The 26,530-nt window shown below is 47.5% G+C and overlaps 2 protein-coding genes across 3 annotated transcripts in view; both read left to right on the plus strand.

Moving 5' to 3' along the window:
* The first annotated feature begins 6,037 nt into the window (after positions 1-6,037).
* On the plus strand, positions 6,038-18,622 carry CD4 (CD4 molecule). 2 transcript variants are annotated; one of them, XM_026842690.1, is made up of 10 exons: positions 6,038-6,118; positions 12,479-12,610; positions 14,314-14,469; positions 14,555-14,698; positions 14,944-15,219; positions 15,672-16,034; positions 16,143-16,385; positions 16,476-16,594; positions 16,818-16,885; positions 18,147-18,622. In XM_026842690.1, the coding sequence occupies exons 2-10, from the start codon at positions 12,550-12,552 to the stop codon at positions 18,160-18,162; spliced, it is 1,446 nt and encodes a 481-aa protein (XP_026698491.1). In that variant the 5' UTR covers positions 6,038-6,118; positions 12,479-12,549; the 3' UTR covers positions 18,163-18,622. The 2 variants fall into 2 exon arrangements, with proteins under 2 accessions (XP_026698491.1, XP_026698571.1); XM_026842770.1 differs by lacking the exon at positions 16,818-16,885.
* The window catches only part of P3H3 (prolyl 3-hydroxylase 3), a 27,417-nt gene continuing 18,291 nt past the window's right edge, over positions 17,405-26,530 (plus strand). Inside the window, exon 1 of the mRNA XM_026842443.1 lies at positions 17,405-17,505. Within this exon, the coding sequence (XP_026698244.1) occupies positions 17,431-17,505 (75 nt within the window). The 5' untranslated portion in view covers positions 17,405-17,430. The remainder of the gene's footprint in view (positions 17,506-26,530) is intronic.

The raw sequence follows: 26,530 nt of genomic DNA on the forward strand, positions 1-26,530 counted from the left end.
GGCACCAGCAGACTCCCTAACAAAGTTTCAGTTTTGAGCCCTCATTCCAAGAAGGCCATTAAATGACTCAAGCATGTCCAGAGAAGGGCAACGGAGCTGGGGCAGGGTCTGGAGCACAGGTCTGATGGGGAACGGCTGAGGGAACTGGGGTTGTTCACTCTGGAGAAGAGGAGGCTGAGGGGAAACCTCATCACCCTCTACAGCTCCCTGAAAGCAGGGTGCAGAGAGGGGGGATGAGTCTCTTGAGCCAAGGAACAAGCACCAGGCCAAGAGGGAATGGCCTCAAGCTGTGCCAAGGCAGGGTCAGACTGGCTCTTAGGAAGTATTTCTTTGCAGAAGGGGCTGTTGGGCATTGGAATGGGCTGCCCAGGGCAGAGGGGGGAGTCCCCATCCCTGGAGGGGTTGAAGAGTCGGGTTGACCCAACGCTGAGGGATCTGGTGGAGTTGGGAACGGTCAGTGTGAGGTTAATGGTTGGACTGGATGGTCTTCAAGGTCTTTTCCAACCGAGATGATTCTGTGATTCTGTGAAAACGTTTGGGGGCTGGCAAGAACTCAGCTGGGACCCTCTGGTCAGGCATTCCCCAGCCCCTTGAAACCTCACACCCGGATGAACGCAGGCACTCAGGGACCCGAAAAGTCCCTCTGGCTGGGGGCTGCTGCCGCCAACCCTCCTCTCCCTCCCCGGCGTCTCCTTGTCTCGGGCGGATGCCGCCATCTAGTGTCCACGCGTGACAGGTATCTCCCGTCCACCCGCGTTTGCATGATCAGGTACATCCATCTCTTGTTCCTTCTGTGCTGTGAACACCCGTGACTTAGCTCTCCAGTGACCGGTGGTCGTGGTTGAACCCCAGCCGGCAACTCGGCCCCACGCGGTCACTCACTCGCTTCCCCACGGGGGGATGGGGGGGGGAGAATCGGAAGTGTAACAGTGAGAAATCTTGTGGCTTCAGATTAAAGGAGGTTTAACAGGTAAAGCAAAAGCCACACACAGAAGCAAAGCAAAATAATAAATTCATACCCCGCTTCCCATCAGCCATCCCCAGGACAGCAGGACTCCATTATGCATAATGGTTACTTAGGAAGACAAGCGCCATCACTCAGAATGTCCCCCCCTTCCTTCTTCCTCCTCCAGTTTTTACTGCTGAGCATGACTTCATACCATATGAAATATCCCTTGGGTCTGTTGGGGTCAGCTGTCCCAGCTGTGTCCCCTCCCAACTTCTTGTGCACCCCCAGCCTACTCTCTGGTGGGGTGGTGTGAGGAGCAGAAAAGGCCATGACTCTATATGTAAGCACTGCTCAGCAGTAACAAAACCATCCCTGTATTATTAACAGTGTTTTCAGCACAAATCCAAAACATAGACCCATAATAGCTACTAAAAAGAAAATTAACTCTATCCCAGTCAAAGCCAGCACACCTCTTAATACAGCTAGGTCCTTTTTCCCCTTTGCTTTCAGCTAAGGAAGTTAAAGCAAAAATTCTTCTAATTACTACTCATAAGCAAAATCTTACAGTGTGTGCTATTGAATTGCATCCAACTTTAATGCTCCGGGCCTCAAGCTGCTTCCAGTTTGATATTCCAGACCCTCTGTACTGATGAAACTCCTCCAGTTGTGCATCATAACAAATATTGTCACCAACTTCTCCCGCTTCCTTTTGCCAAGGTCATTAATCGTAATATTAAGCAGTAAGTAATATCTGTCCCATACAGGGTCCTTAAAAACTCCCCCAGCCACCTTTCTCCTGCCTGTTGCATTTCTAACACATCTTTAACATTGGCTTGGTTTTGTTTAGGCTCACTTTAGCTCCTGTCACTTTTGGTGATGTAGTTTTGCAGCTGGCAATTCTTGGACCATCCCTCTCTCCAGTGCTGCTGAGCCACCCCTGACTTCCCAGCACATGTGGCTAGTCTTTCTCATCAGACTTCACACCAAAATATAGGGATGTGCTCAAGAAGAACATCTCTGGAGATTTCCTGATTTTCCACTGTGATCAGCAAATGAACCTTCATGGTATCTGCTTAGAGAATCCTTTCTTCCTAATTTAAGCTTCTGCAGAGACTCCAAGTGCCTGCAGAAAGGTATCTCCCCCCTAGCACAGCCTTGGAGCTGTGTTGGGGCAAATCACCAGGCCTCCTCACCAGATGGCTGTTTTTTTCTAGCTCTCCACATCTAGCATCAGAAATTCCCCTCAGCAAGTTCAAAAGGTGTCAGCTATTCTGTTGAAAAGAGAAAGGTCCTGGGCTTTGAAGCCACTGACATTCAGGTGCCTGAAGATACGTTTTTTATGCTGTGTTCAACACTTGTCCTTCCTTCTCTCCAATACCACACACAATCACTAATTTTCCAATACATCTGGGCATCCTTTACCCATCAGAGTTCACAGGCACACTTCTAGCCATCACTGACATGCAAGGCACTTGGTTTTGAGGTTTCTTGGCTTTCCACTGGAGTGGAAAAGGTCCTTCTCAACATCTGATTTCTGACACCCTTTTTCTCCTTTCTCGCGCTTCCTCAGAGAGACTTCATGTCCCTGCAGACTGTGACCTGCACCCAGCACAGCCTGGGAGCCTCCTCTCTCCACTGAGGTCTATGGGATCTGTTACTTGCCAACCACAGTTTGCAAAAATATTGCTGCTGGTGGGATTAGAGCGAAGAGAGACAGCGTGGGGTGGGTGGGGAGTGTCTGCAGGGAGAAAACAGGTAAACATGACAGCCACAGACTCGGCTGAGGGGAGCAGTGTGTAGTGCTCAGGCTTTTCTCACTCTGCTGCAGGGTCAGTGTGTGATGCTGGATAAACCCCATATTCCCCAGGGGTGCAGTGCAGCAACTGTTCCAGTGAGGTGAGAACCAGACTCACACAGAATTTAAAAACCACTTAAATATTTATGAGAAATATTACATTCAGAAGAGACTGGCTGGCTAGTATTATTCATCCCTCCTGGATTCTGATGTTTAATTAATGATTCCAAAGTGCTTTGAGATGCTTGGATGAAAGTGATACAAAGACGTCACTGCACTCTGTGACCCTCGGTCCCAGAGGTATCTGTTCACAACACAGCTGTAGCAGCTCTGAGAGATGAGGGTCCCTCCTGTATTCCTTCCCTGAGCTGAGAATGGGTCCATGTGGGGGCCAAGCCTGTAGTTCTGTCACCTCAGACCCACAGCCCTGCTTCTCCTTGCAACTCTACAGAAAGTTCAAGTGTGTTTTGGAAGCTTTACCCCTTCAGAGAATGTTATTTCTCATAGACATTTGCAGTGACATAAACTAACTGTTTAAAAACAAGCCAGTGTTTCTGCATTACAGCATGCTGGGCAGACAAAAGGCAAAGCCAGAATCTGTGCACACTGAGGCATCAGCTCAGTGTCCCAGAGCCCCCAAGCCCTGAGATGCCAGGGGCATCAACCAACCTGACTTTTCCCAGCATGAATTTTCTCAGCTCTGTTCTTCCCAGGACAGCCCCTCTCTGGCAGTTAGGGACCAGAAGGAACATTTCTGTTTGCAGGCATGTGAGAGCATTTAAAAAATACTGCTGTGATGCGGCAGGCTTTTGCAGGAGAGTTGTGTCTCAGAACAGGGCTTTCAAAATCTCTGGACCGGTGTAAATTGGGCACCCATCCCATCCCATCCCATCCCATCCCATCCCATCCCATCCCATCCCATCCCTCTATGGCAAACTGGGAAGTTCCTGTCTCACACAGGTGGCTCTTTCCCTGTAACAGGATGGCTTCATTTTTCTCCAAAGACACAACTAATGACCATGCTGTTGTGCCCAAGGCCTGCTCAGTGCTGTTCCTTTCATATCTGGTGGCACATTATGCACCTCAGTGCTGTGTCTGCCTGTCCATGATCCTCCATGTGTTTGTCTGTTCCTGCTCCTCCAAAGCCTTGTGGCATCTCCCACCCCCATCCTCCAGACAAAGGGGCAAGTCACTGCCAGGAGGAGAAGAGTGGGTGGCACAGAAATGAAATCTCAGCCATGTCTGGGGCTCAGTGGGTTTCCGCTGTCTTGGCTGAGGCTGGGATTCAGAGAGAAAGACACCAAATGTGGGTGGAAAACCACAAAAGCCCCCTCCTCCACCCTATAGAGAAGGGAAACAGCTGAGATTCAGTAACATACAGGTTACCTAAGCGTAACCTTGTACTGGGTTTGCATGGCAAGGTTTTTGTAGCAAAGAGGCTGCATGGGTGGCTTCTGTGATATGTGAATATGAGCTGACCCCATGTCAGTCAGAGCTGTGTCCAGCCAGCCCCAAAACAGACCCACTGCAGGCCAAAGCTGAGCCAGTCAGTGATGCTGGTGGTGCCTCTGTGATAACGTATGTAAGAAAGGGTAAAAAACACTGCACAGCAGTTGTGAGAGAGAAAGGAATGAGAAAATGTGAGAGAAACAGCCCTGCAGGCATCAAGGTCAGTAAGAAGGAGGGGGAGGAGGCACTTCATCCAGGCACTGGAGCAGAGATTCCCCTGAAGCCCCTGGAGAAGACCATGATCATGCAGGTTGTTCCCCTGCAGCCCATGGAGGTCCACGCTGGAGCAGATATCCACATTGCAGCCTGTGGAGAATCCATACTGGAGCAGGCCCCTGGCACGAGCTGTGGCTTGTGGAGAGGAGTTCACAGTGGAGCAGATTCTCTGGCAGAAGCTGTGGCCCATGGAAGATCCACACTGGAGCACTCTGTTCCTGTACCTCATGCAGAGGACCCATGCTGGAGCCATTCGAATCATCAAATCATAAAACAGCCCAGCTTGGACAGGACCTCAAAAGACCATCTGGTCCAGCCTTTGATGGGAAAGAGGCTCTAGATGAGATTATCTAGCACCCTGCCCAATCACATCTTGAAAGCTTCCAGCAATGAGGACTTTACCACGTCCCTGGGGAGGTTGTTCCAGTGAACAATTGTTCTCACTGTAAAAAATGTCTGTCTTATGTTGAGATGAACATGAAGAACTGCGGCCAATGGGAAGAACTTGCACTGGAGCACTTCATGAAGGACCCCACAGTGGAGCTGGAGAACAGCATGAGCAGAAAGGAGAGGCAGAGACGCTGTGAACTGACCACAGTGGCCACTACCTGCCCCCGCTGCGACACTCAGAGGAAAGAAGAAGGGGCAGAAGAGCCAGGTGTGAAGTTGAGGCTGGAAAGAAAATGGGGGCATGAAGAAAGGTGGTTTTAGTTTTGTTTTCATTTCTTACTATCCTGCTCTGTTTTTAACAGGCCACAAGTTAAATTAATCTTTCCCCAAGTCTGGTTTGCCCATGATGGTAACTGGTGAGCAATCTCCCTGTCCTTATCTTGACCCATTGAGTTTTCTTCATCTTATCTTTTCTCCCTGCCTTGCTGAGAAGAGGGAGTGAGAGGAGTTGGGTAGGCAGCTGGTGGCTAGTCAAGGTCAACCCACCACTGCTACAAAGAAAATATTTTCTCATCTCACCCCAAACCTCAGTCATACTCCACAGACAGGAGTCCCTAACACACTGTCAGGGATCCCCTCTTCCTCTGTTATTATACCTGTGCAACTCCTGGGTTCAGGTCCATGGCCCACTCCTCAGAGGTGCCTCCTCTTAGCAGTGATGCAGGAGACAGGCTGGGAAATGGAGGTCAGCTTGCTCTTGCAGAGTATCAGAGGTGCGGGTTGGGTCTGGATCTGCTCAGCTAACATGTTGATTTGCAAGCTTTCTTTGTCAGTAGAACAGAACCTGTTTCCAGCCATTCACTTTTAAGTTTCAACCCTGTCACGGCCTCCTATCAGCTGCCATATGGCCAATAGGCTCTCTCTGCTTCACACACTCATTCTTCCCAGGCGCCGTAATACGTCGCCTTCCGTTATGGTCTCCATTTCTGATCGCACCCAGGGTTGAAATCACATGCATTTTGGAAAATCACCCTCTATCTAGAGAAGTTGGCAGATGTCAGCAGAACCTGGACTGACAGCAAGACCTTGGTGACGTTCCAGCTGGAGAGGAGGAGACATCAAGGCTAACGTCTGTTGAGCTGCTTTCTGAACATTGACTTAGTTCTTCTTTTGTTTCAGCTGTAGCTGGGTGAGATCAATTACGGCAGGTGACAAACACAAGGAGACAGAAACACAGAGGCAGAGAGGAGGGAAAAGAGGTAAGGGAACTTTCTTTTTTTCTCTGAGAAAAGAGGCCAATCTGGTTTTACTTTTTTTAATGTTATGAACTTTACTATTCCACATGAGTTGCTGTTTCAGTGTGGGTTGATTGGTTTTGCCCCACTTAAAGGTCTGATCTAAACCCATCTTGAACCTTTGACTTGATAATACTTCTTCCTGCGCAATTCTCTGAGGCCTTTTAGTTTTAGCTAAGAAGTATTTGTTTCCCTGCATTTTTCCCTGAAAGGGGCATAAAAAGGGGGACCTACGAAAAGCTCATCCTGCCTCGGAGCTTGGGAATCTCACAGCTTTTAAATCAACATATAGGGAGAAATGTCCAATATACGGGCCCATCACATGGTGACCACATATCCCCAAGGGCTGGAAATGCACGGGGGAGTAGCCCTCCACCAGCTGCCACTTGCTATCAGCTTCTCCACATGCCCTCCAGAAAGGGGAACTTTATTCTAAAAAAAACCCTGATAAATAAGAAGACGCCCGTCTCTAGATAACTAGGGATGTCTGCTTATATCTGTACATGCCGAGACCGGAGGGGTCTGTTCTTCTAATCCAGGCTGACTGGCTCAGTGCCTGACACAGCTGCCAGTGTATCCTGATTCACTAGCTCAGGGCTGAGCGAGCAGGATTTCTTGGAGAAAGAGGGATCCTTTCAGTTTAAGGACTCCAGAAAAGAGACTTCACTTCCTCTTCCATGGGCTGCTGCACTGTTGAAAATGGGAGTTTCATTTCTGGTTGAATTTTTCAACTTTCAGTTAGAGTACCCTACGCAATCCTCGTCAGTCACCTCTATACAGTGCATTGAGCTTGAGCTCAGGTTACTACTTAATGTTCTCCACTATAAACTGAACAGTCCTCTTAAGTCCCTGGTGCACATTAGCCTCAAATCAATTTGCAGACTTTTTCTTTATCCTCCCCAGTGTTTCACAAACATGGCTGCCAAAGCTGCCTGCAGTACAGCAGGGATTGCCCCATCTAAACTGAGCAACCGTCCTGTTCCCGCTCACGGTTCTCAGGCACCCAGGGATGGTCCCCACCTGATCTGCTGCAGCCTCGAGCTGCGACCCTGTATTCATCAGGCAAAAATTAAGGAAGGATGCATTTTTGCTCTGAATGGGCAGATACAGGCCATTTTGCTCTGCTGACATTATCAATATGTATATAGACGCTTTTCCTGTCTGGGCTGTGCATCAAGTAAACTGCAGGGTAAGATCTTGCTGTTCCTATTTTGGCAGCTGCATTAATGATACCTGAATGCCATCCCAAGTATGTACACGGCTTGGGAAGGTGATGGAGGGCCTGCCTTTGGAGGGGCCTCAGTGCCTTTGCTAGTCACAGCCTCCAATGGCTTTAGAAACTCACCCCTGGGGCTGCAGTTGTGATCTGCAGGATGGAAGGTGGTTTGTGGAGCCAAAAAGAGAAGGGTTAGGAGGAAAGACGAGGGGCTAGGAGGAGGTGAAAAAGGTCAGAAAGCAAGTGCCTGTGAGGCAAAGGCAGGTCTTAGTTTCCCTTTAGGCTGCTGAAGGGGTTAGAAGTTGAAGGGAGCAGCCCAGGCTGTGGAGGTGGAGATCCACACGGGTCCAGGCACATGGCTAGGCCAGGGGGACTTCATGGCTGAAGAGAGCTCAGCTGGTGCCGATAGGGTGGCCTCGCCACCCTGCCATGTCCTGACAGCAGGGACCTCTCTCTGGGGTCTCTCGGGCCCCGCAGACTCTGCTCCAGCACCTCCCTCTTGCAGCAGCTCCAAAGGGCAGCAGCTGCTCTTGAACGAGCAGCCATGGGCACTCAGGGGACATCAAGGCAGTCTGGAGAGGAACAGTGGGGCCCATGAAATGACCTTTGCTGCCATCATCTCTTTGTTCTCTGGTTTTTGTTGCATTTGGCCTCTTACCCTTCACATATGTTTGCTTTAACATTAATAAGTATTTTCAAAGAAATCGCTACTCAGTAAAAGAGCCAGATCAGCTTTGCTTTAGATGTTTAAATTGAGGAAAAGAGAGGCAATACTCTGTAACCTAGAGCCTCAAAGCCAAGCCTAAGTGATGTGCAGGGACAAGAGGCAGCTGGCGTCCCTTGGCCCTCGCCTGGCAGCCGCTGCAAGGAGAAACGCAGTGCAGCAGCAAGGGCTGAGGTGTGCAGCCCTTATGCGGATGGGTGCCTGGGCCCCCCCCCGCCACGGCAGAGCGAGCTGCTGCCAGATCAAAAGCACAGCCACAAGCAAGAGCGAGAGAAGAAAACAAGAAAACCACACTGCATGAAAGAGGCACAGGAACGCATCAAGAGGGGAGATGGCCTACTCCGTATCAGGAGCGGTTGCCGAGTTTTTTGTTGTTTTTTTTTTTTTTTTTTAGAAGAGCTCTCTGCAGCCATCGCCCACTGGGGCTCAGTGCTGGAGGGAGCAAGGGGCTGCCAGCCCCTCTTCCTAAGCAGATGTTCTCCAGGCCAAACTCAGTCCTGCAGGCATCATTCCCTACAGCAAGACTGCTCACTGCCTCAGCTCTCCTTTTCCTATCCCTCAGAGACACAGGGATTATTAAAATAAGTCAAGAAGGAAATTAAACTAGTTTAATCAGAGGGGGAAGTTAAAATGAAATGGAAATCAATGTTCACTTGGGAGGAAGCCCTGCTCCTCTGTCACTAGACGTGCTAATAAATCAAGCATGCCTGGACTGTTTCTGGCACTGAGGCCAACTGGCATGAGATGGTCTGGGCTATTAAACTCACTTAACCTCCAAAATGAACTGGCTACATGCCAGCCACCTAATGGGAGTGGTCCCTGGCCCATGCTAACACCTAAATGCATCCCGGGAACTGCTCAGGGGAGTGAGAGTTGTCCTGGGCCAAAAATGTGTCAGGAAATGTTCTAGCAATTTAACAGGACTGATGAGTGTGTTCCAGTGCCTGGGGACATTCCCTGACACCGTTGAATTTATGAGTACCTTCATAAAATACAACTGGGCTGCCTGTAAGGAAGCTGTAGGCCTTCTACAGGCATCCACTAATGAGAGCAACTTGCTCAGTTAACATAGCAAAGCCTTGCTCACCAAGATCTGAAGAAGATAGACAGAGGAAAAATAGGAAGTGGCATGCATGAAAAGTAGAGATAAACAGGGAGAGAAAGTGTATGAAAGAAATGCTGGCTGAAGGCAACCCATTTTCCCCACCGACTTGCAACATGTAGCGGATAAACACAGAATCATGGAATGGTTTGGGTTGGAAGGGACCTTGAAGATCATCCAGTCCCAACACCCTGCCATGGGCAGGGACACCTTCTACTAGCCCAGGTTGCTCAAAGCCCCATCCAACCTGGCTCTGAACACTGCCAGGGAGGGGGCAGCCACAGCTTCTCTGGGCAACCTGTTCCAGTGCCTCACCACCTCACAGGGAATAATTTTTCCTTATATCTAACTTAAATCTTCCCTCTTTCAGTTTAAAACCATTACCACTCATCCTATCCCTACACCCCCTGATCAAGAGTCCCTCCCCATCTTTCCTGTAGCTCCTTTAAGTACTGGGAGACCGCTCCAAATTCTCTCCAGAGCCTTTTCTCCAGCTGAACACCCCCAACTCTCTCAGCCTGTCCTCACAGGGGAGGAGCTCCAGTCCCCTGATCATCTTCACAGCCTCCTCTGGCCCCATTCGAGCAGGTCTGTGTCCTCCTGATGTTGGTGCCCCCAGAGCTGGACACACACTGCAGGGGGGGGTCTCATGAGAGTGGAGTAGAGGGGGAGAATCCCCTCCCTCGCCCTGCTGGCCACACTGCTCTGGATGCAGCCCAGGACATGGTTGGCTTTCTGGGCTGCGAGTGCACATTGCTGCCTCATGGTCAGTTTTCCATCCACATACCCCAAGTCCTTCTCCGCAGGGCTGCTCTCAATCCAAACATCATACTGTAGAGATCTGCCACAGATATACAGATTAATGTGAATGAAGTAGGAATGTGGAAGGTGTGAAACCATGAGAAGAAACAGAAAAACAAAGATGCATCCTTCTGCAACAACCAACCTGTGCAAGGTCATCAGTTCACCAGTGCCACAGTGCTCTGGTTGTGTGGTTTTGCTCAATAACCAGGTAGCAAGAAGGCAAAAAATGAACTGAAGCCACAAGATGACAGGAAAAGAGAAACTCCTAGCCAAAACAAAATTATGGTGTGTGATTCAGTGATTTCATTTTTTACCTGTCCCATTACCTTCAGGTTTTATGTAAAGTTTAATGACTTAAAATATTTGACACCCAGCACTGAACCTGTTAATTTGTAGCTATCACTTTAGAGTGGGAGCTGACTTTTACTGATAATCCCACTGGGATAGAGGACATGAGTGTTCACAGCTGGGACAAGGTTTCTTCTATCGTTTCAGGAATGGATCTTACCCAGGGCCCTACACCAGTTCTCGCTTATAGATGTTTCTTTAGAGATGTATACAGATGACTTGCTGTTTCCCCTTTATTCTGCAGCATAGCCCAGCAAACCCCTTCATCATTGCTACTACATCATGTTAGAAGGGATCTCTAATCATAAGCACTGGCTCCTTATTTCTACTATTTTCGCACATACCAGCTCATGCAGATATTCCCTGGGGCTGGGATGGGTTTTTTGCTTTGTAGGAGATAAGCCACAAATCTTCTCTGACTGTGTCTTTGCCATCTATTTCTCTTCTGATGATGCACATGATGCTGCCTTGTTCTTGCACTTATATTTTTCATGCATGCATGCGTGTACATCTGTCTATCTGTCAGATTGTCGGTCGTGCTGACCTGATCTCCATGTAAATATAGTGCTGATGTTTTCATGCACTCTTTGGCAGCTTCCTGTGCTCTGGTCATTTTAATTAATTTCAATATTAAATTATCCTCTAACAGAATACATTATACATAATATTCCACATAATACATACAAATATTGTATAAATTTTTTCTTGCATGTCTTCTGAGTTCATTACTCCATCCTTATGACTTCAGCCTTCAGTCTATCACGCTCTTGGCTTGGAGAAGTGAGGTTGCCTCACTGTTTTTTCTCACTCCCCAGACCAGTTAATTTGCTTGGCTTCCTTTTTGTGATTTAGGGATGGAGAGCTCAGTAGTCTCCTCATGACACCAGCCATGGTCCCCTTCACCTTGTCAGCCCACTTGGCTGCAGCTGATAACCAGCACTTGGTCTCTGTTGTAGTCAGATACTTCATCTCATTTGCTAACTCACCATAACATGACCATTATCTTCTAGTTCCCACTTAAGGTTTTGTGACCATCAATGCAACTTCTTCTTTCAGATCTCATTCCTCCCTTCTCCCCAGACTTGTTGAAAAGAGTTCAAGCAAGTCTTTCCAGCAACATTGGACTTGGTGGTTATTGAGATTTTTACAGTGAGAAATAAGTAGACCAAAAACAAGCAAAAAAACCCCCATTACTAGCAGCCTAAGGATGGCCTTAATCATAGAATCACAAAATCACACAGAAATATTTAGATGGCAAGGGACCTCTGGAGGTCTCCAGTCCAAGCGCCTGCTCACAGCCAGGTTGACTCTAAAACTGCAATATGTTGATCAGGTCCTTGTCCAGGGAACTTCCTAACATCTCCAAGCATGGAGATTGCCTGGCATCTCTTGGCATCTATTCCAATACTGAATCACCTTCAGTGGGAAGAAATTTTTCCTTATACCTAGTCAACAGTTCCTTGCTGCAACCTATGGCTGTTGTTTCCTGTTCCTCTCCTGTGCACATCTGAGCAGAATATGGCTCCTTCTAGGTAATATCCTTTAGATAATGGGAGGCTGAAATTAGATGCCACCTTGGCTCTCTTCTTCCTACCAAACTCAGATTTCTGTCTCTCCCTGTATGTCATGTGCTCCAACCTCCTCACCATCCCAGAATCCCTCCACTGGACTCTGTCCTGTTGGCATCCCTCTTGTACTTGGGCCCAAAACTGGATCCTGTATCCTAGATGAGACCTCAAGTGTGCCAAATAAAAGTAAATAATTACTTCCCTCAGCCTACTGGCTGTGCTCTTGCTAATGCAGCCCTGTATGTGTTTAGATTTAATCACTGCAAGAGCAACGATAACCCACCACAGAGGAGTAAAAAAGCACAGAACTCTTGGCAATATAAACATCTGCAGTCCAATGAATGCCAGAAACCTAGGGATGACTAAAACTAAATGTTTAATACCAAACTCTGGGGGGAACACTGCAGTTGGATTCTTTGCTGAAACACGGGGCTCTGGTGACTTTACCAAGGAGTTTCCACTTCACTGCACTGAAGGATGGTGGGTGCTGACGGGGAACATAGGTCCCATCCACCGAGGTCTGAGACTCAACTGTTATTAACAGAGTATTTGTGTTTTCCAGGATAGCACCCCTTGGCAGTGACAGCATTTCCAGCCCTGAAGTCCACAGCAGGGAGAAACACTCCCACAGCGATGGAGTCATGTGGCAGGGCGGTGAGCAGCACGCTTGCCATCTTCTTGGTTCTGCATCTGGGTGAGTCCTTGGCTCAGCAAACCCTCACAGTTCTTTCCACAAGCCTCACAACATTTGGAGTGTTTTTAGACTCCTCCCGATTTGACATATCACATACTTCACACAGTTTAGAGCAGGCTTGTTCCAGCTATGAAACTGTGTCAGCCTTGTCTGCGGGGCCATGCGATGGCAATTAGGACAGAGGGGCTAGAAGCTGAGAGGCTCCCTATGTTCACGTCCTGTTATTTCAGAGGCAGCATGGACAGCTCAAGCTTTGGGACTCAGGTTGTTCCCAGGCTGCCTGATCAGCCTGCCAGGCAAAACCAGGGTGTCTGGAGCATCACCAGGTTTGGGGAGCTGCCCTGTAGAGAGGCAGGAGTGGGGCTCCTGAAAGAGCTGGGGTGTACACCAAGCACAGAGGGGAAAATATCACCCTCCACACTGCCTCCAGCTGTTAGGGCAAAAATGTGTGTTTCTCATCACAGATTTGCCCTTACAAGTGTGATGCTACTAACTTGCTTAGTTTGACTGCTGATATTACAAGGCTTGATGGACTTTTTAGTGCTCATTTTCCAAGAAAAGAAGGTGAGTGGATTAGGCCTAGCCTGCATTTCTCAGATACTCATCTTTGATTCCTCCGGTTGCAGAGGAAAGATTGGAAATCTTTTACACACCCTAGAACCAAAAGCAAAGCAAAATATACCAACTTTTATTAATAACATTTATAATTTCACGGTTAAAGACAAAGCCATCATTTTCTGTGGTCCAATGTGCAATTATTAAAAATCTGTATTGCCAATGTTGCAGATTACCTGTCCTCTTGGAGGAATACGTAACTTGTAGAAAACCCTCCATTAAACTCATGTAAACTTTTTATTTTGCACTTCTGTGGCTCTCTAGTACTGGGGTCCCCTGTGGATCTGCAGGTTAGGCAGCTCTGAGAGCTTACAAGCAGTGAAGCAGGAGACCACAACCCCAAATTCCAAATCATACCTCTGGCAACTCCATCTCCTTCGTATGGTCTCCTGCAGAAATCCTCTTTACAGAGAAGGAAAGGAAGTGATTTTTTCCAATAAACTACTCCTAATGTTTTGTCAACATCATACAACCTACTTCTTTTACTGTCACATAGCCTTCATCACAAGAACAGGAACCTGACATTAGGCCAGACTTTTTTCTTTCTTTTAGACTTTATCTTATACATTTTCCTGGGTTTTCAGTCTTGCTCCATGCAAAAATTGGAAGAAGGGATGAGCAAATTTGCCAGTGCTGCCTTGAATCTTGACTAGAGAGTAAAGGAGGGCTGGCATATGCTGCCCTGCCTTTGCTACCAGGAGGACAACTAAATCTTGTCCAGTGGAAAAAGCTTGTTTCATTAAAACTGTTGACATCTCAAAATTGTGAATGATGTTGAATCCACTACAATCACTAGTATTTTCCCTGTTTCTGAATACATGTGAAACAGAATAGCCATTAGACACATAAAGAGCCTGAAGTGGAGGGGAGGGAAGCTATGGGCCTGAAAAGGAATTGATTGGATGGGATGGATGGATGGATGGATGGATGGATGGATGGATGGATGGATGGATGGATGGAACAAAAGAGTGAAAAAATTCAGAAACCGAGGATAATCTTCCCAGCACCCAGGAAAGGGAGGAGAAATATCTGTATTTTTCTGGAGGGAAAGTGAATGTATGCCTTTTTTGGTGGGTATTGACTTTCAGGTCTGATCCCCATTATGGCTGAGCAAAAAGAACTACAGATTGGGGTTGCAGGACAGGCAGTGATCCTGAACTGCAGAGGCATACCTCAAGGCATGGGCGTGACCTGGAAGTATTCTAAAGCTGTTATAAGGTTGTTTAGAACTACCCATTTGAAAGGTAAGGCTTCCAGTTCATCATCCCTTCTCCCCAGTATATGGCTGAGAAACCTCTCCTCTCCTAACCAAGCTTATTTTTTCAAAAGGCAAAGCTACCATGACTGATCGATCTGAAATCAACCCCACAAGTAAACACCTGAAGGTGATGGACTTAAGGCTCTCTGATGCTGGCACCTACACCTGTGAATATGGCTCTCACACAGTCAGTATCTCACTGCATGTCTTTAAACGTGAGTGATTAGAGGGCTTTTATCCACAAGAAGGTGAGGTGGGACAGGATGGGACCATAGCACTCAGAGAGACATCTCTGCTGGGATTCTTTACCCGGCTGCCATTTCTTCTGGTCTGGGCTACCATAGTTCATTTCTCCTCCATCTCCAGGGCACAAAGTCTCCTTATCATCTTTGCTGTGAGACTTGTCCCTCTCCCACAGGAAGAGGAGTTGACTTGTTGGATGTGCTTTTTCTTTTTACAGTGACAATCTCTTTAGATGGGCACTTCCTGCCAAATGAAGTCCCCAAGCTGACTTTAATGCAAAATTCAACCCATCCTCTACCCAATCTCAACATCACATTGTTTAACAATAACAACAACATAGTGAGACCAAAATTCTTACAAAATGAGACCCCTCAAAAATACACACTGATGTTAAAACAACTGGAGGCTACAGACAGCGGGACCTGGATGTGTCACATCCGTTCAGACTCTCCACTGATTAACCAGAACATCTCCTTTGAGCTGAAGGTATTAGGTATGCAACAGCAAAAATGCAATTCACGCGCAGGCTTGAGAACCACTGCTCCCTCCAGCTCATGGGCTGAGCTTTTACTTTCCAGCAACCCAAGCAATGCTGCCCCAGGGTTGATTTCCCAGGGCTTCCAACACTGCAGCTTGGACTCCCTCTTGCTCTGCTACCTGAGCTCTGTTCCACACTTGCTCCTATTTTCATCTCCAGGCTTAGTGAGGAGAGGATTCTCCTCTCTTTAGGGTCTGTTCTTCTCAGCTCTGGTGAGCTTGAGAGCTTTGGGTCTTTAACCTGTTCTCAGATACTAACTGTTTATGCTTCCTGGGGTATCTCATGGCTTTTCTCCAGGTTTTCTTTCAACTGAGCACACTGTGCATCTCTCCAGATCAAGGGTGGATATGGGGAAGTGTAGCCATGGATTTCCCTGCCTCTGTATTCCTTGTCTCTTCTAAATTCAGGTTTTCAGAATCTCTATTCGGAAAGAAAGTATGCAACTGTTGATAGCACTGTCATCTTGTCATGGCATCTGAACTTTCAGCAGATAAAATGGAAAGAAGGTTTCACAGGACAAATGAATTGGAAACAACAGGAAAGTGCAACTGCTCATGAGCTACTTGATTTCAATGTCACAGCACGAGGAGAGCAGCATGAGACCAAAAAAATCAGTCGCTTTCGGTTTGAGATACCTGAAAGCAAACCTAAAAGTACCATACAAGTGGAACTCTCCAAAGTCCATTTCAACCACTCTGGGCAGTACCAATGCCAGCTGGCATACAACGGAAGATACACACACAACAAGATAGAGCTGGTGGTGATGAAAGGTGAGAGAAAGAGACGAGGAACTGAAGAAATTTGGAAGCCACAAGAGTATACGTGTGGACCAATCTTCCCATCCCTATCACTCACGTGTCCCTTTCTTACCTTTACAGTCTCAGCTGACCCTGTCGGGCCACTCTCCAGAGGGGCCGAGATGACCCTGATCTGCCAGGTCTCCAGTCCACTCCCATCCAACACCCACTTGCTTTGGAAACATATGAATGGGACTCCAATAGACATCAAAAAGTCAAAGCAGCATGCAGTAAAGGTGGAGGTGAAAGTCAGTGCTGCAGGGGTGTGGAGCTGTCACCTCATAGAAGACAATGACAGCAAGATCAGCCTTAATTATATTGTGGGTATGGAAATTAGCATCACATCCCTGCCTCCACCCAAAAGCCTTAAAATTCTCTTTGTTTCTATGTCTAAACACTTTTCTCCTTCCACAGAGGAAGCTCCTGTTTGGCTTAGCTATGTGGTAATTGGAGCAAGCGTTGGAGGCAGCATACTGTTTTTTGGCCTTGCATGCCTGTGCATCATCAGTGGTATAAGCTGGCAGCACAGAAGGGTGAGTGCCCTGGTGAAGAGATGAGAGTCTCCCCAAACATAGGAGGCGTCTAATTTTCTGTCTGGGTGTAGGGCAGAACAAATAAAGGGTAAATCCTTAGACTCAAAGCAAATGGTTAGAGATGGACAGTCTGCAGATGTCAGACAGTATTTACTACCATTTCAGAGGAAAACATTTGAAGCATAAAAATATCCATCATCATTTATCCCTTCTCTCCTGACAGCAACGAGCAAAAAGGATGATACGAGCAAGACAATACTTGCTGGAAAACAAGACATGTCAGTGTCAACAGTAAGTGACAATGAGGGCATCCAAAATGGACAAAGACTTTGATTTCAAGACAAGAGAGTTGGATGGTTGAGCAGGGAGCTTGAGTCTGCTTAGTGCTACAGTACAGCTGCATTTCAGCATTTTCAGCTCTTACTCATGTTAAGTTATGCTTTAAGAGTTATGAGCTATGTTTAATGAATTTCTTGTTATGCCCTAAACCCATGGTAGCACTGTGCTGGGAAACTTTTGGGCAGAGAGGTTTCACTTGAATTACCTTGATGTTGAGAGATGTTAGCCAAACCCAAGCAGGTGCTCCAGAATTCACTCCACAGTGGATCTGGGTCCTGGATATTGAGGTTGTGGAAGTGGAAGGCACATAACCAAGCTCAAGGATGAAACACAAATTTTAAAAATCCAGGACGTCCATAATATAATTCCAGCTCTGTTAGCACAGTGCTGGACTGCAGTCTGTGAAAATTGCCAATTACCTCCTCAGAGCAAGGAAAGAGAAGGAAAAAATCACAGAACTCTGTGAACCGTGCCCTCTCCCAAAGACCTTGTATGATATGAAATACATCATCATGTCCTGGACCTTTTCACGGGAGCAAGGATTTCTCAGCAGAGGAGCTGCCCTCTTCCAGGTCTTTAAGCTTATATGGTATCAGCCATCAGAAGCAGATGTGGAGAAACACTGATGGCTATTCTGTCACTGGAAGTGGAGAGCTAAGGACAGTATAAATGATTTCATGGACAAGTTCAATGAATGTATAGGTACACAACTGGCCTTCCGCTTAATTTTCACTGGTGACAGTGGCAAACTCTGATAGTTTCACCTATTTTTTTTCCCCACTGTCATTGAGAATTCAGTGAGAATGTTTATTGTCAAATACTACTTCATAGCTGGGATGTGTATGAGGTGAAGAGTTGGTTAGTATAACACATGTCAAAGAATTAACCTCATTTTCACCTACTTTTTATCAAGGTTAAAAAATAATCCCCATAAGGAGAGGAAAAAGCCCATACAGCTACAGCAAAAACTAGATAAATCTGTCCATACAAGTGCTGATACAGTTGTTCTTTAACTCTCTTTGCCAAGTAAGCAGCTCAGTGTAACTAAAACCTAAACTGCAGCCATGCAGATGCACAAGTAACCCTTTGCATCCTCAGCTACAGAGGCAGGCAGTTGTTCTTTATACTATGAAAAAAAGTGGGCATTCAAGGTATCCAAGTGAAGCTTTTCACTTCTACAATACTGTACTCACATAATACTTTTCTCTTGCAGCCGGCTGAATAAGTAGTATTGCAGCACTAGCGTCAGAGGGAGTGAAGTCTCTGCCTGTACCTAAACACCTGCCAGCCCACAGTGCTCTGTGAATCCATCTCCCTTTCTCCTGTTTTGATGTAATTCATTATTCCTTCATCATTCTCCCAGTCTTATGCCATGAAGGGATGTTGTCTGGCTAGGAGCCGATGGACAAGACTAGGAAGCCTTAAAGGTTATGATTGATCCCCAGTTCTATAATGAGAGACAATGAATAGAAGATATATATATATATATGCTTGTATTTTGCTCGTGCACTTAATTTGACCTTCTTATGGAACAAATTTTATGTGCTTCTTTTATCCACCTGAGCTACAATAAATTACTTTGGGGTTGGGTCGGATTTTTTTGCAAGCCAGACTAAATTTTTTGTGAGGCACTCTTGTTTGGTTTAAATTCACATTTCTCCCTTTCCTGCCAGGATACGGAATCCTGATTCTCACTATCTCCCACCTCCCTGGCTGCCACAAGCCTTCCATAATGCACCAGCCCTCTGCTCTTTGTGAAACCTGTCCATCCTGGTTTGCCTTTCCTGGGCAGTCTGAGCCCTGTGGCACCCCCAGACCTACCCCTTAGCCTGTAGTCTTCACATCTCTAAAAACAAACCAATGCACCAGTGAAAACACCACAGACAGTGGGATAATCCAGGACTAATTTTGTTGGGAAGGCCTTTCAGGATACCAATAGCTTTTGGAAATCAGAGCCTGAAGAATTTGTGAATGTTGATCTGGTAAGTCTGGGAAGGAGGTGATAAAATAATTTTCTAGGAGAACAAACTGACCTTGGACTGAACAAGCCCACAGAGTGCAGAGAACAGATGCTTCTGAAAAAGCCACCAAAAAATGGTTCTCAACAAAATGACTCCTTGTTGGCTCAAGGAGATGGGAAGAGGGAGTGAAAAGCCCAGGAAATTTAGGATGGAAGTAAAAGTGTGTTGTAGAGATGCCAGAATGTCCTTAAAGAAAAATACTGTTAAAATATGTACGCAGAAGCCTTGTGTTTATAGATGTTACTCTACTGTCTGCTAGCAGCAAGTCTAAAAGGCCTTGAGGTCCTACAGCTGTCACTGGCTGTGGTCCAGGTTTGTTCATCTGTGCTGGGCTTGCCAGGAAGAGGCAGAGAGGGACTGTGGACTATGGGAAGGGCTCCCTGTGGTGGACATCCCCCCACAGGATGCCTGGTGCTGGAGGAGGTTTCTCTGTCACAGTCATACCAGCATCACGCTGCTGTTGACAGAGAAAAGACACGTGGCAACAACGGCAGAGACCACACCTGTGAGCCAGGGGAAATATTCCCCACCACGGACCCCATCTCTCCCCTGGAGTGGGGACGCAGCCCCAGGCAGCTGGGGCAGCAGGTGTGGGCCACCACCGGCATCATGCCTGCTCCTCCACCACCATCCTCAGACATGCTGTTGTACTCCCCATAGCTTGTGCCTGTGCACCCAAAACTACATTAAATTTGAAAAAGCCTTGGTCCATATCCCAGTGCATGCAGTTGCTCCTCCTGCTCCTGTCCTGTCCCTGAACTGCCAGCATACCTTGGAAGACAGTTGAGGCCCATCAGCCTGCTAAACAAGGTATCATCAGAGCTTAACAAGACGTCAGTTTTAGGAGCTGTATGAGGGAAAATGTGCACAGAGTCAGTGGTGGTCGATATAACAATCATGACAAAGTGCTTGACATAGTCGCCTCAGACACAATCAATCCCTGCTCCTGCATTCCAGCCCTTCTTAAATAACTGCTCAAGTAACCCAAGTCTGTTCCTCTTTCCACTCACATGGGTGTCTGGAGCAGAGGGATTATCCTGCACCACCTGATCCCTGGGTGGGACAAAGCAGCGCACTGGGTGAGCGCCCATCATAACCTCCTCTGGCACTGCAGCCATCTCCAGCAGTTCAGATGCTCACCTGAGGCTCCAGCAGCTGAACCAACCACCTCTGTACCTAAAAATACAAGTCTTTATTATGTCAGTGAGAGGATCAGCCTGACAGAATAAGACTAAAGCTAATAGGGCCCACCTGGCCCCCAGCACAGGGTCCATCAAACGTGGCCTGTGTGGAATGAAGCACGTGGGTAGCAGAGAATGCCCATGCCAGTAGCTTGGAGAGCACGGGGGTGCCTGTGCTGCCTGACAGCGCTGCCTGCAGCTGCCGAAGCCTCCAAGCCAGGCTGGTCCTCTCACCGGACAAGGACTGTCACCATGTGGACGTGCGACCCTTAGTTCAGCAACCCCAGTTCTGCTCTTTTCCAAGGGCTGGAAGAGGCACGCTGAGTCCCCACAAGTGAACAAAGGCTGTGTCCCCAGTCACAGCCAGGACCGACCTGAAGTGTGTGGCCAAGCTCATGCTCCCACCATGGATGCAGAAGGTCCCTCCACCCGTTTCCAAGTGGCCTGGCTGGTGTTACAGCAGATGCGATGGTGCCACTGGGATGTCAGTAAGTGCACAGCCATGTCCACAGTTGCACAGCTTCCAGTTCTCCCATCTGGATGGGCGTAACAAAAATGATAAGCCTTCCTCAACACTGCACACTTCCTCAGTAGGTCTCCTGATCTCAGCAGTCATGACCCTGCCCTACTCTACTTGAATCTCAAACAAACCACTCTAGGATCCAATCTCATAAATCTCTTTTTTTGGCAGCTCAGCTGTCTGTATCTTTTTACATGATGACCTTCTTTGTTCCCTAGATGCACAGATTGAGAGAAAAGTCACCCACAGTCCTAGATGGGCTTTGCTTTCTGTCTGAGTGCAATACTGAAAGCTTCAGTGTGGGCTTCAAGGCAGTATGGAGCTGGAGGTTCAGACCAGAGAACAAGCTTGCACAAAACATAAGTGTTGATGTAGATGTACCTGATGAGTCTCCAGCTGGAGTGGACTGCAGTAACATCTTGCCCAGGCCTAGGCTGCAGGAATGCAACAGCACGCTCCCTTTCGGACACAACACACTGTCTTCACAGCCTGCACAGCAGGTAACGCTGCGGCAACAGCGCTCCTATGACATATTGAAGGCAGAGACGAAAAGCCAGGTGTGCCTATCAGATCACTTTTGAATGCATGCCAGGGCTTTACAGGCTGTCGCATGTATCCTGGTCCTCCTTCTCAGGAGGCATTGAGGACTTTGCTAGGTGTGATGAGGGCGCAACTACACTATGCAATGGAATAATGCCTCTGCATGATGCATACCACAGCAATATACAACTCTATAAGGCAGCAAACACAATGACAGACATATTTTATCATGTAGTGACAGCTCATCAGAGCAGCCCTGAGATGACGGCAGGACTGTGAAAGGCATACGCAGCAGTACTCACAAAATTACAACTGCAGCAAGAGCTCTGTGCAGTGATATGGAAACATCACAGAAAGCAAGAGTTTAGAAAAAGCTGAAGAGTGTTGGTTTTCCCTAACATGTCGGTCTTTCTGATACTACTGTTCTGCATGTTTCTGGGCCGCAGAAGGGAAAAAGCATGTGCTTCAGTCCTTTGGACCCACCTCCAATACATGGTCCCCCGTCAGGACCCACAGACCTGCTTGCTCGAGTGGAGGAAGGGGCTTGGACACAGCTGTTCCTGCGCCCTGTCCCAGTTCTGCTGAACTAGAAACACATGGGCTGAAACAATCCCAGCCCGTAGCCCTACCTCCCTAAGCCCCTCCTGCTTCCCAGTTTATTTCTGCCCTCGGAGCGGGAGGCGAGGCGGTGATTCGGCGAATGCTGTCAGCCAGGATCTGCCGAGGCTGTCCATGTGACTCACCGCTCCCCGCGGGCTCTGCAGCCAAGCGCTCGCATCCCTCAGCCTTCAGAGCCGAATGACCCTGTGTGTTTCTTCATATGTTACCAAGGTCTAGAAGGAAGCTGTGCACTTCAGCCTCTTCTGATTTCTTTTTATTTCAGAGGGAAAAATAAAATAAAATTTAAAAAAAAAAAAGAAAAAAGAACTGTTTTCAGCATCCGTTTGAGTGGCTCATCAGCCTAATGCAGCTGCAGAGAGAGAATAGCTTCTATCTGCCTTTCTTGGAGGTGAGGACAGGGCAGGAGTATCAGATCCTTGCAGATGCTTAACTCTGGACTGTTCCTTTTTGAGGGTATCCCCAAGGGCGTGTTTACTAGGAGCAACCCCAGAGTTCGTTAGTGTGCTCATATCCGAGCAACACCTCCAAACAGCAGTGGGCTGCCTTTGCCTCATGCATGTCAGCATCCTTCTCCAGCATCGCCCCCTGAAGAAGTCTTTGGCTTTCCTTCTGTTCATTTTCTAGCCAGTCTGGCCAAGCCTTAAAAATGCTTCCAGATTAGAGAATTGGAAAATAGCAGAATAAGACGTGGTGGCAGAGACTGCACTTTTAGAAAGTGGCATAATTAAATTCTGAAATGACATTTTTACATCCTTTATAGACTGGAACTCACTGCACTGGGATACCAGTGAGACCACAAGGGCAGGAGGGATGGAAAAGGGGTCAGTAACATACAGAAGAGAAGCACATGGAAAGCATCACATCGGGTGGGTAAGGGAGTTGGGGAAGCAGGAGGATATATAAACCTCTGCCAAATGGCACGCAGCATCATAACAAGCATGTATTTGACAAGCCTACATTGGTACTTCCTTTTCTCAAGGAAAATATAATATAGAAATATTGTTGTATGGGATGGAGGAAAAAAAAACCTTTAGAAGGTGCCCAGCTGTGTAAGAAAAAATGCTTAGCTGTTAAACAAGCATCCACAAGCTCAAATCCTAGTATTTACACTGCAAGCCCTTAATAATTCTGTGTAGCTCATAACCAGTGTTGTCTGTCCCTTGATGTGAGTTATTACCTCTTGCCCATTTTGCAGATGAATTATCCAAGAAATCTCACTAAATTTTTCTGTACGGTGCCAGAAATAGAATCTAAGGTTTGGATGTGACAAATCCACCTTGCAGTCACTGTCTCGTCTGAAGGAATATACTAATGTATCTGCTCAGCTAGATTCTTCTTAGCCATTAACCGCACCCAGCCCAGAGAGCCCAGAAGGATGCCAGGAAACCTGCTTGCAAGCACACCAGGGTAGCCTCACAAGAGGCTGTGTAAGCTATTTGGGACTCTGAGAATGGATTTAATTGCATCCATGATGTGTGAGAAACATGTGAAACCTTCCATGGTCACTATCAAAGTCCCAAATAAGAGCTGCAAACCATCCAAGCCCTGTGAAGGGAATTTGGCTGTTCAATTAATGCTTTGCTTTTAGGCTTCGGGTGTTTGTTGCTTGGTTAATGAGTACTGTTCCTTTAAGAATACAGGGCACCTTTGGCAAGAGCATTTCCCTGGACCTGCAGAGCTGCTGTCCAGAAATAACTGATCTTTATGCAATGAGCTTTTCCAGAAATCATTTCTTACCCTGACATTGTAACAGTGGTGTTTCTTTGGGCCTGGCTGCCTTAAGATATTTTAGTGAGCTACTGAGCCTTTAGACAGCAGATCACTGGTTGGAATCCAGCCTGGCTCTGTAGTAATTAAAAGTTGCTCCCAGCTCTGTGAGTCCTTCTAAGAGATGAGTTGGGGGTGTGTGTGTGTGTGTGTGTGTGTGTGTCTGTCTGTCTGTCTGTCTGTCTCACTTCTAGCTTGACTGCCTAGGTACACAGGCAACCCTGCACCGTGGAGCTTCAGGACTTCCAGACCCAAGTGTTGGCACTCATTTGCATGTGTATTGTCAATATGCAGCACACAGACAGTTGCGACCGACCTCCTATCAAAAACTGTGAAACCAGTGTCTGGAAATCCTAGGCAAATAAAGGCATCTTTGAAATCCATTTACATGAGATAGATGGATGGATGAGCATCTGCTTGGGAAGACAACAGCCCTAGGGTAAAAACTCTTCTTCTTCCCACAGAGTTTGTTCTGCTTCACGGTAAATCTTCAATTTTGTGCTTTCATTCAAACTGAGAACCCAGGCACATCTGCAAACACAAGAAACATCCTCGAGACAGGAGGACCTGTCCCCATCCAGCTCTGCTGACCAATCTCTGTCTGGTGTAGCTCAAGCCAGACTGCAGGATGTCCCTACCTGAGCAGAGATGAGGCAGGCAGGCAGTGCAGAAAGTGCCGGAAGCTTGGTTTGCTGTTTCCCTGAGATAACAAGAGCATTTATTCACCCACGCAGGCAGGCTAACAATTCACACTAAGGAGACTCAACTTCTGAATCAGAAGAGGATGGTAATTTGGAAGTGATCACATTAAGTAATTCCTACAAATGACACAATTGGAGCTGCACAAATGTTTACATTTGTGGGTATAGACCTTCTCGCTTCAAGGCATAAACCTCCTGCAAATGATAGGAGCTGAAAATAAGTGACTGAGGGGGGGCAGAATTGTCCCTTCTCACATCTCTGGCTCCTGCCATTTATGGGCTGACCACTGAGAGGAAGCACCTCAAGGCTGTTCCACCGTGGCAGTTCCTGCATGCCAAAGAACAGCCAGAGCACAGCAGCATTATCGTCACCCACCTTCCCCAAAAATATCTCCTATAGCCTGACGCAAAGCCGGATTTGTTCCAGTTGTTCCCAATTCTACTTGCTGTCTCTAAAACAGGCCCCGGTCACCTCAGTTAGTGCAATGCAAACACGTCTCGTCTCAGGAATATCTCTTTTATACCTCTGGAACTGCCTTCACAGCTGCCCCTGGGCCTGAGAACCAGCAGCACCCCCAGCTTTCTTACTGAAGAGTCTCTCCTGCTGACCACACAAACCCTGGCATCCAAGGCTCTTGGCATCACCTCAGCCCATATTTAGAATGATGCATGAAATCTGCTGTATCAGAGGGGGGTGATAAATCTGAGCAGACCCTTGGTCCGTAGGGTCAGGTCTGCTTTAGCAAACAGGGTGACAAGTGGGACCAGATCTGTAGAGGAAAACAGCTGATGCTGAGGACTTGGTGGCCATGTTGTAAATACCTGGGGGCTTACTTCAGACTAACCCTAGCCCAAAGCAAAGCTCAGTTCTCACAGTCCTCAGAGCACATTTGCTGTGCATCTTGCATGTCCTTTCATCTAAATTGTTCATGTTTTTCTGGTCCAAACTGAGGTGCTAATGCAGCTGCACCCTAACTGTCCAGAAACATGGACTCTCATCCCACCCCAGTTCTGGTGGAGGAAAGGAGCGTAGAGATTTTGGTAGACATCTGTTCCTAAAAGACACAAGGACAAGGAAGGTGTTGGTGCCTTCACTTCAGTAGCAAGACAGTATCAAGAAAATGAGATGTCCATTATCTTGTGAAATACTTTCTAGCCAGGATTGTCCTCACTGAGGTGACACAGCTGGAGGGGGAGCTTTATCCCTCTGACATGACTAACCCATTCCTCTGAGCACTACTCCTGCTCTGCCTCCTTCCTTCTCTTCCCCTTTCCCTATTATATGTGGGACCATGCTACTGACTGGTGATGGAAGAGGCCATCACTGCAGCTGAGCAAACAGCTCTGCTACCCGTGGCTCACCCAGGGCAGCCAGTGCCCTTGTTCTCCAAAAGGTGGATTCATGCCTGGCATGTAATAACCCAATCTTAACATGCTCAGGAGAGATATTGTATTTATTCAGGCCTGGGCGCTCGGTGGACTTTTCCACAAATCAAGCACCCCAACAGCAAGTTTTCATGCTTCTTCTACACACAAAAATCTGGGGTTAGTACTTTTCCAAACACACCTATGAGATACTGGTTGGTTAGTGATTAACATACAATTATAATACAGCTCACATAACGCTTCTACTGCTACACATGCTCAGGGGAAGGGTCTTAACCTGGGCCGGGGTCTTTTCGAGCTGTGGGTGTGTTTCTCAGTACGATAATGAAGGGAGTTCACTTTCAGCACACTCAGAAGTTGGTTTCATTGCCAAGTTCATTAACTGAAGAGTCACTCTGCCAGGCTGTCAAGTAACTCATCCTCAACACGGTCCCAGACATTCTCTTTTATGGTCCAGGACGTTCTGCTTATTTTCTAGGGTTTGGAGATCGAAGTCTATCCTTTATGAATTTCTTATCGCGAATCAAGGTCACCTTGAGCACGCTTCACAGTCTCACTCGACCAGGCTTCAAAACCTCGTGATTCCCCCTATTTGTGCGGCACCGATCGCGGCTAGCACAGTTACTAACCGCGGCTACTAGCCACCGTGAAGCGTGCTCCGACACCCTGGACAGGTACCCGGCTCTCCAAGCACCCCTCTGTGAGCGCTAGCTCTTTGCCCTTCCCCTGCTGCCAGCACCCACCCTCCCGACACCTCCTCCGGCGCGAGTGCCTCCCCACAGCCCCTCTTCCTCTGGGAGCGGGAGCCCGGCGCCTTCTCGCCCACAACTCGTTCCGCCGGGGGCTCCGGGCTCGCCCCG

The sequence above is a fragment of the Athene cunicularia genome (assembly GCF_003259725.1).
Source record: "Athene cunicularia isolate RWA chromosome 1 unlocalized genomic scaffold, athCun1 chr1_part1, whole genome shotgun sequence".
Taxonomy (NCBI): Eukaryota; Metazoa; Chordata; class Aves; order Strigiformes; family Strigidae; genus Athene; species Athene cunicularia.

What these genes read in the sequence shown, in the direction of transcription:
- CD4 (XM_026842690.1), top strand. Translation starts at nt 12,550, where the DNA reads ATGGAGTCATGTGGCAGGGCGGTGAGCAGCACGCTTGCCATCTTCTTG. An exon ending in CTTCTTGGTTCTGCATCTGG is followed by an intron (nt 12,611 to 14,313) that starts GTGAGTCCTTGG and finishes ATTGACTTTCAG; the next exon opens with GTCTGATCCCCATTATGGCT. An exon ending in TAGAACTACCCATTTGAAAG is followed by an intron (nt 14,470 to 14,554) that starts GTAAGGCTTCCA and finishes TTTTTTCAAAAG; the next exon opens with GCAAAGCTACCATGACTGAT.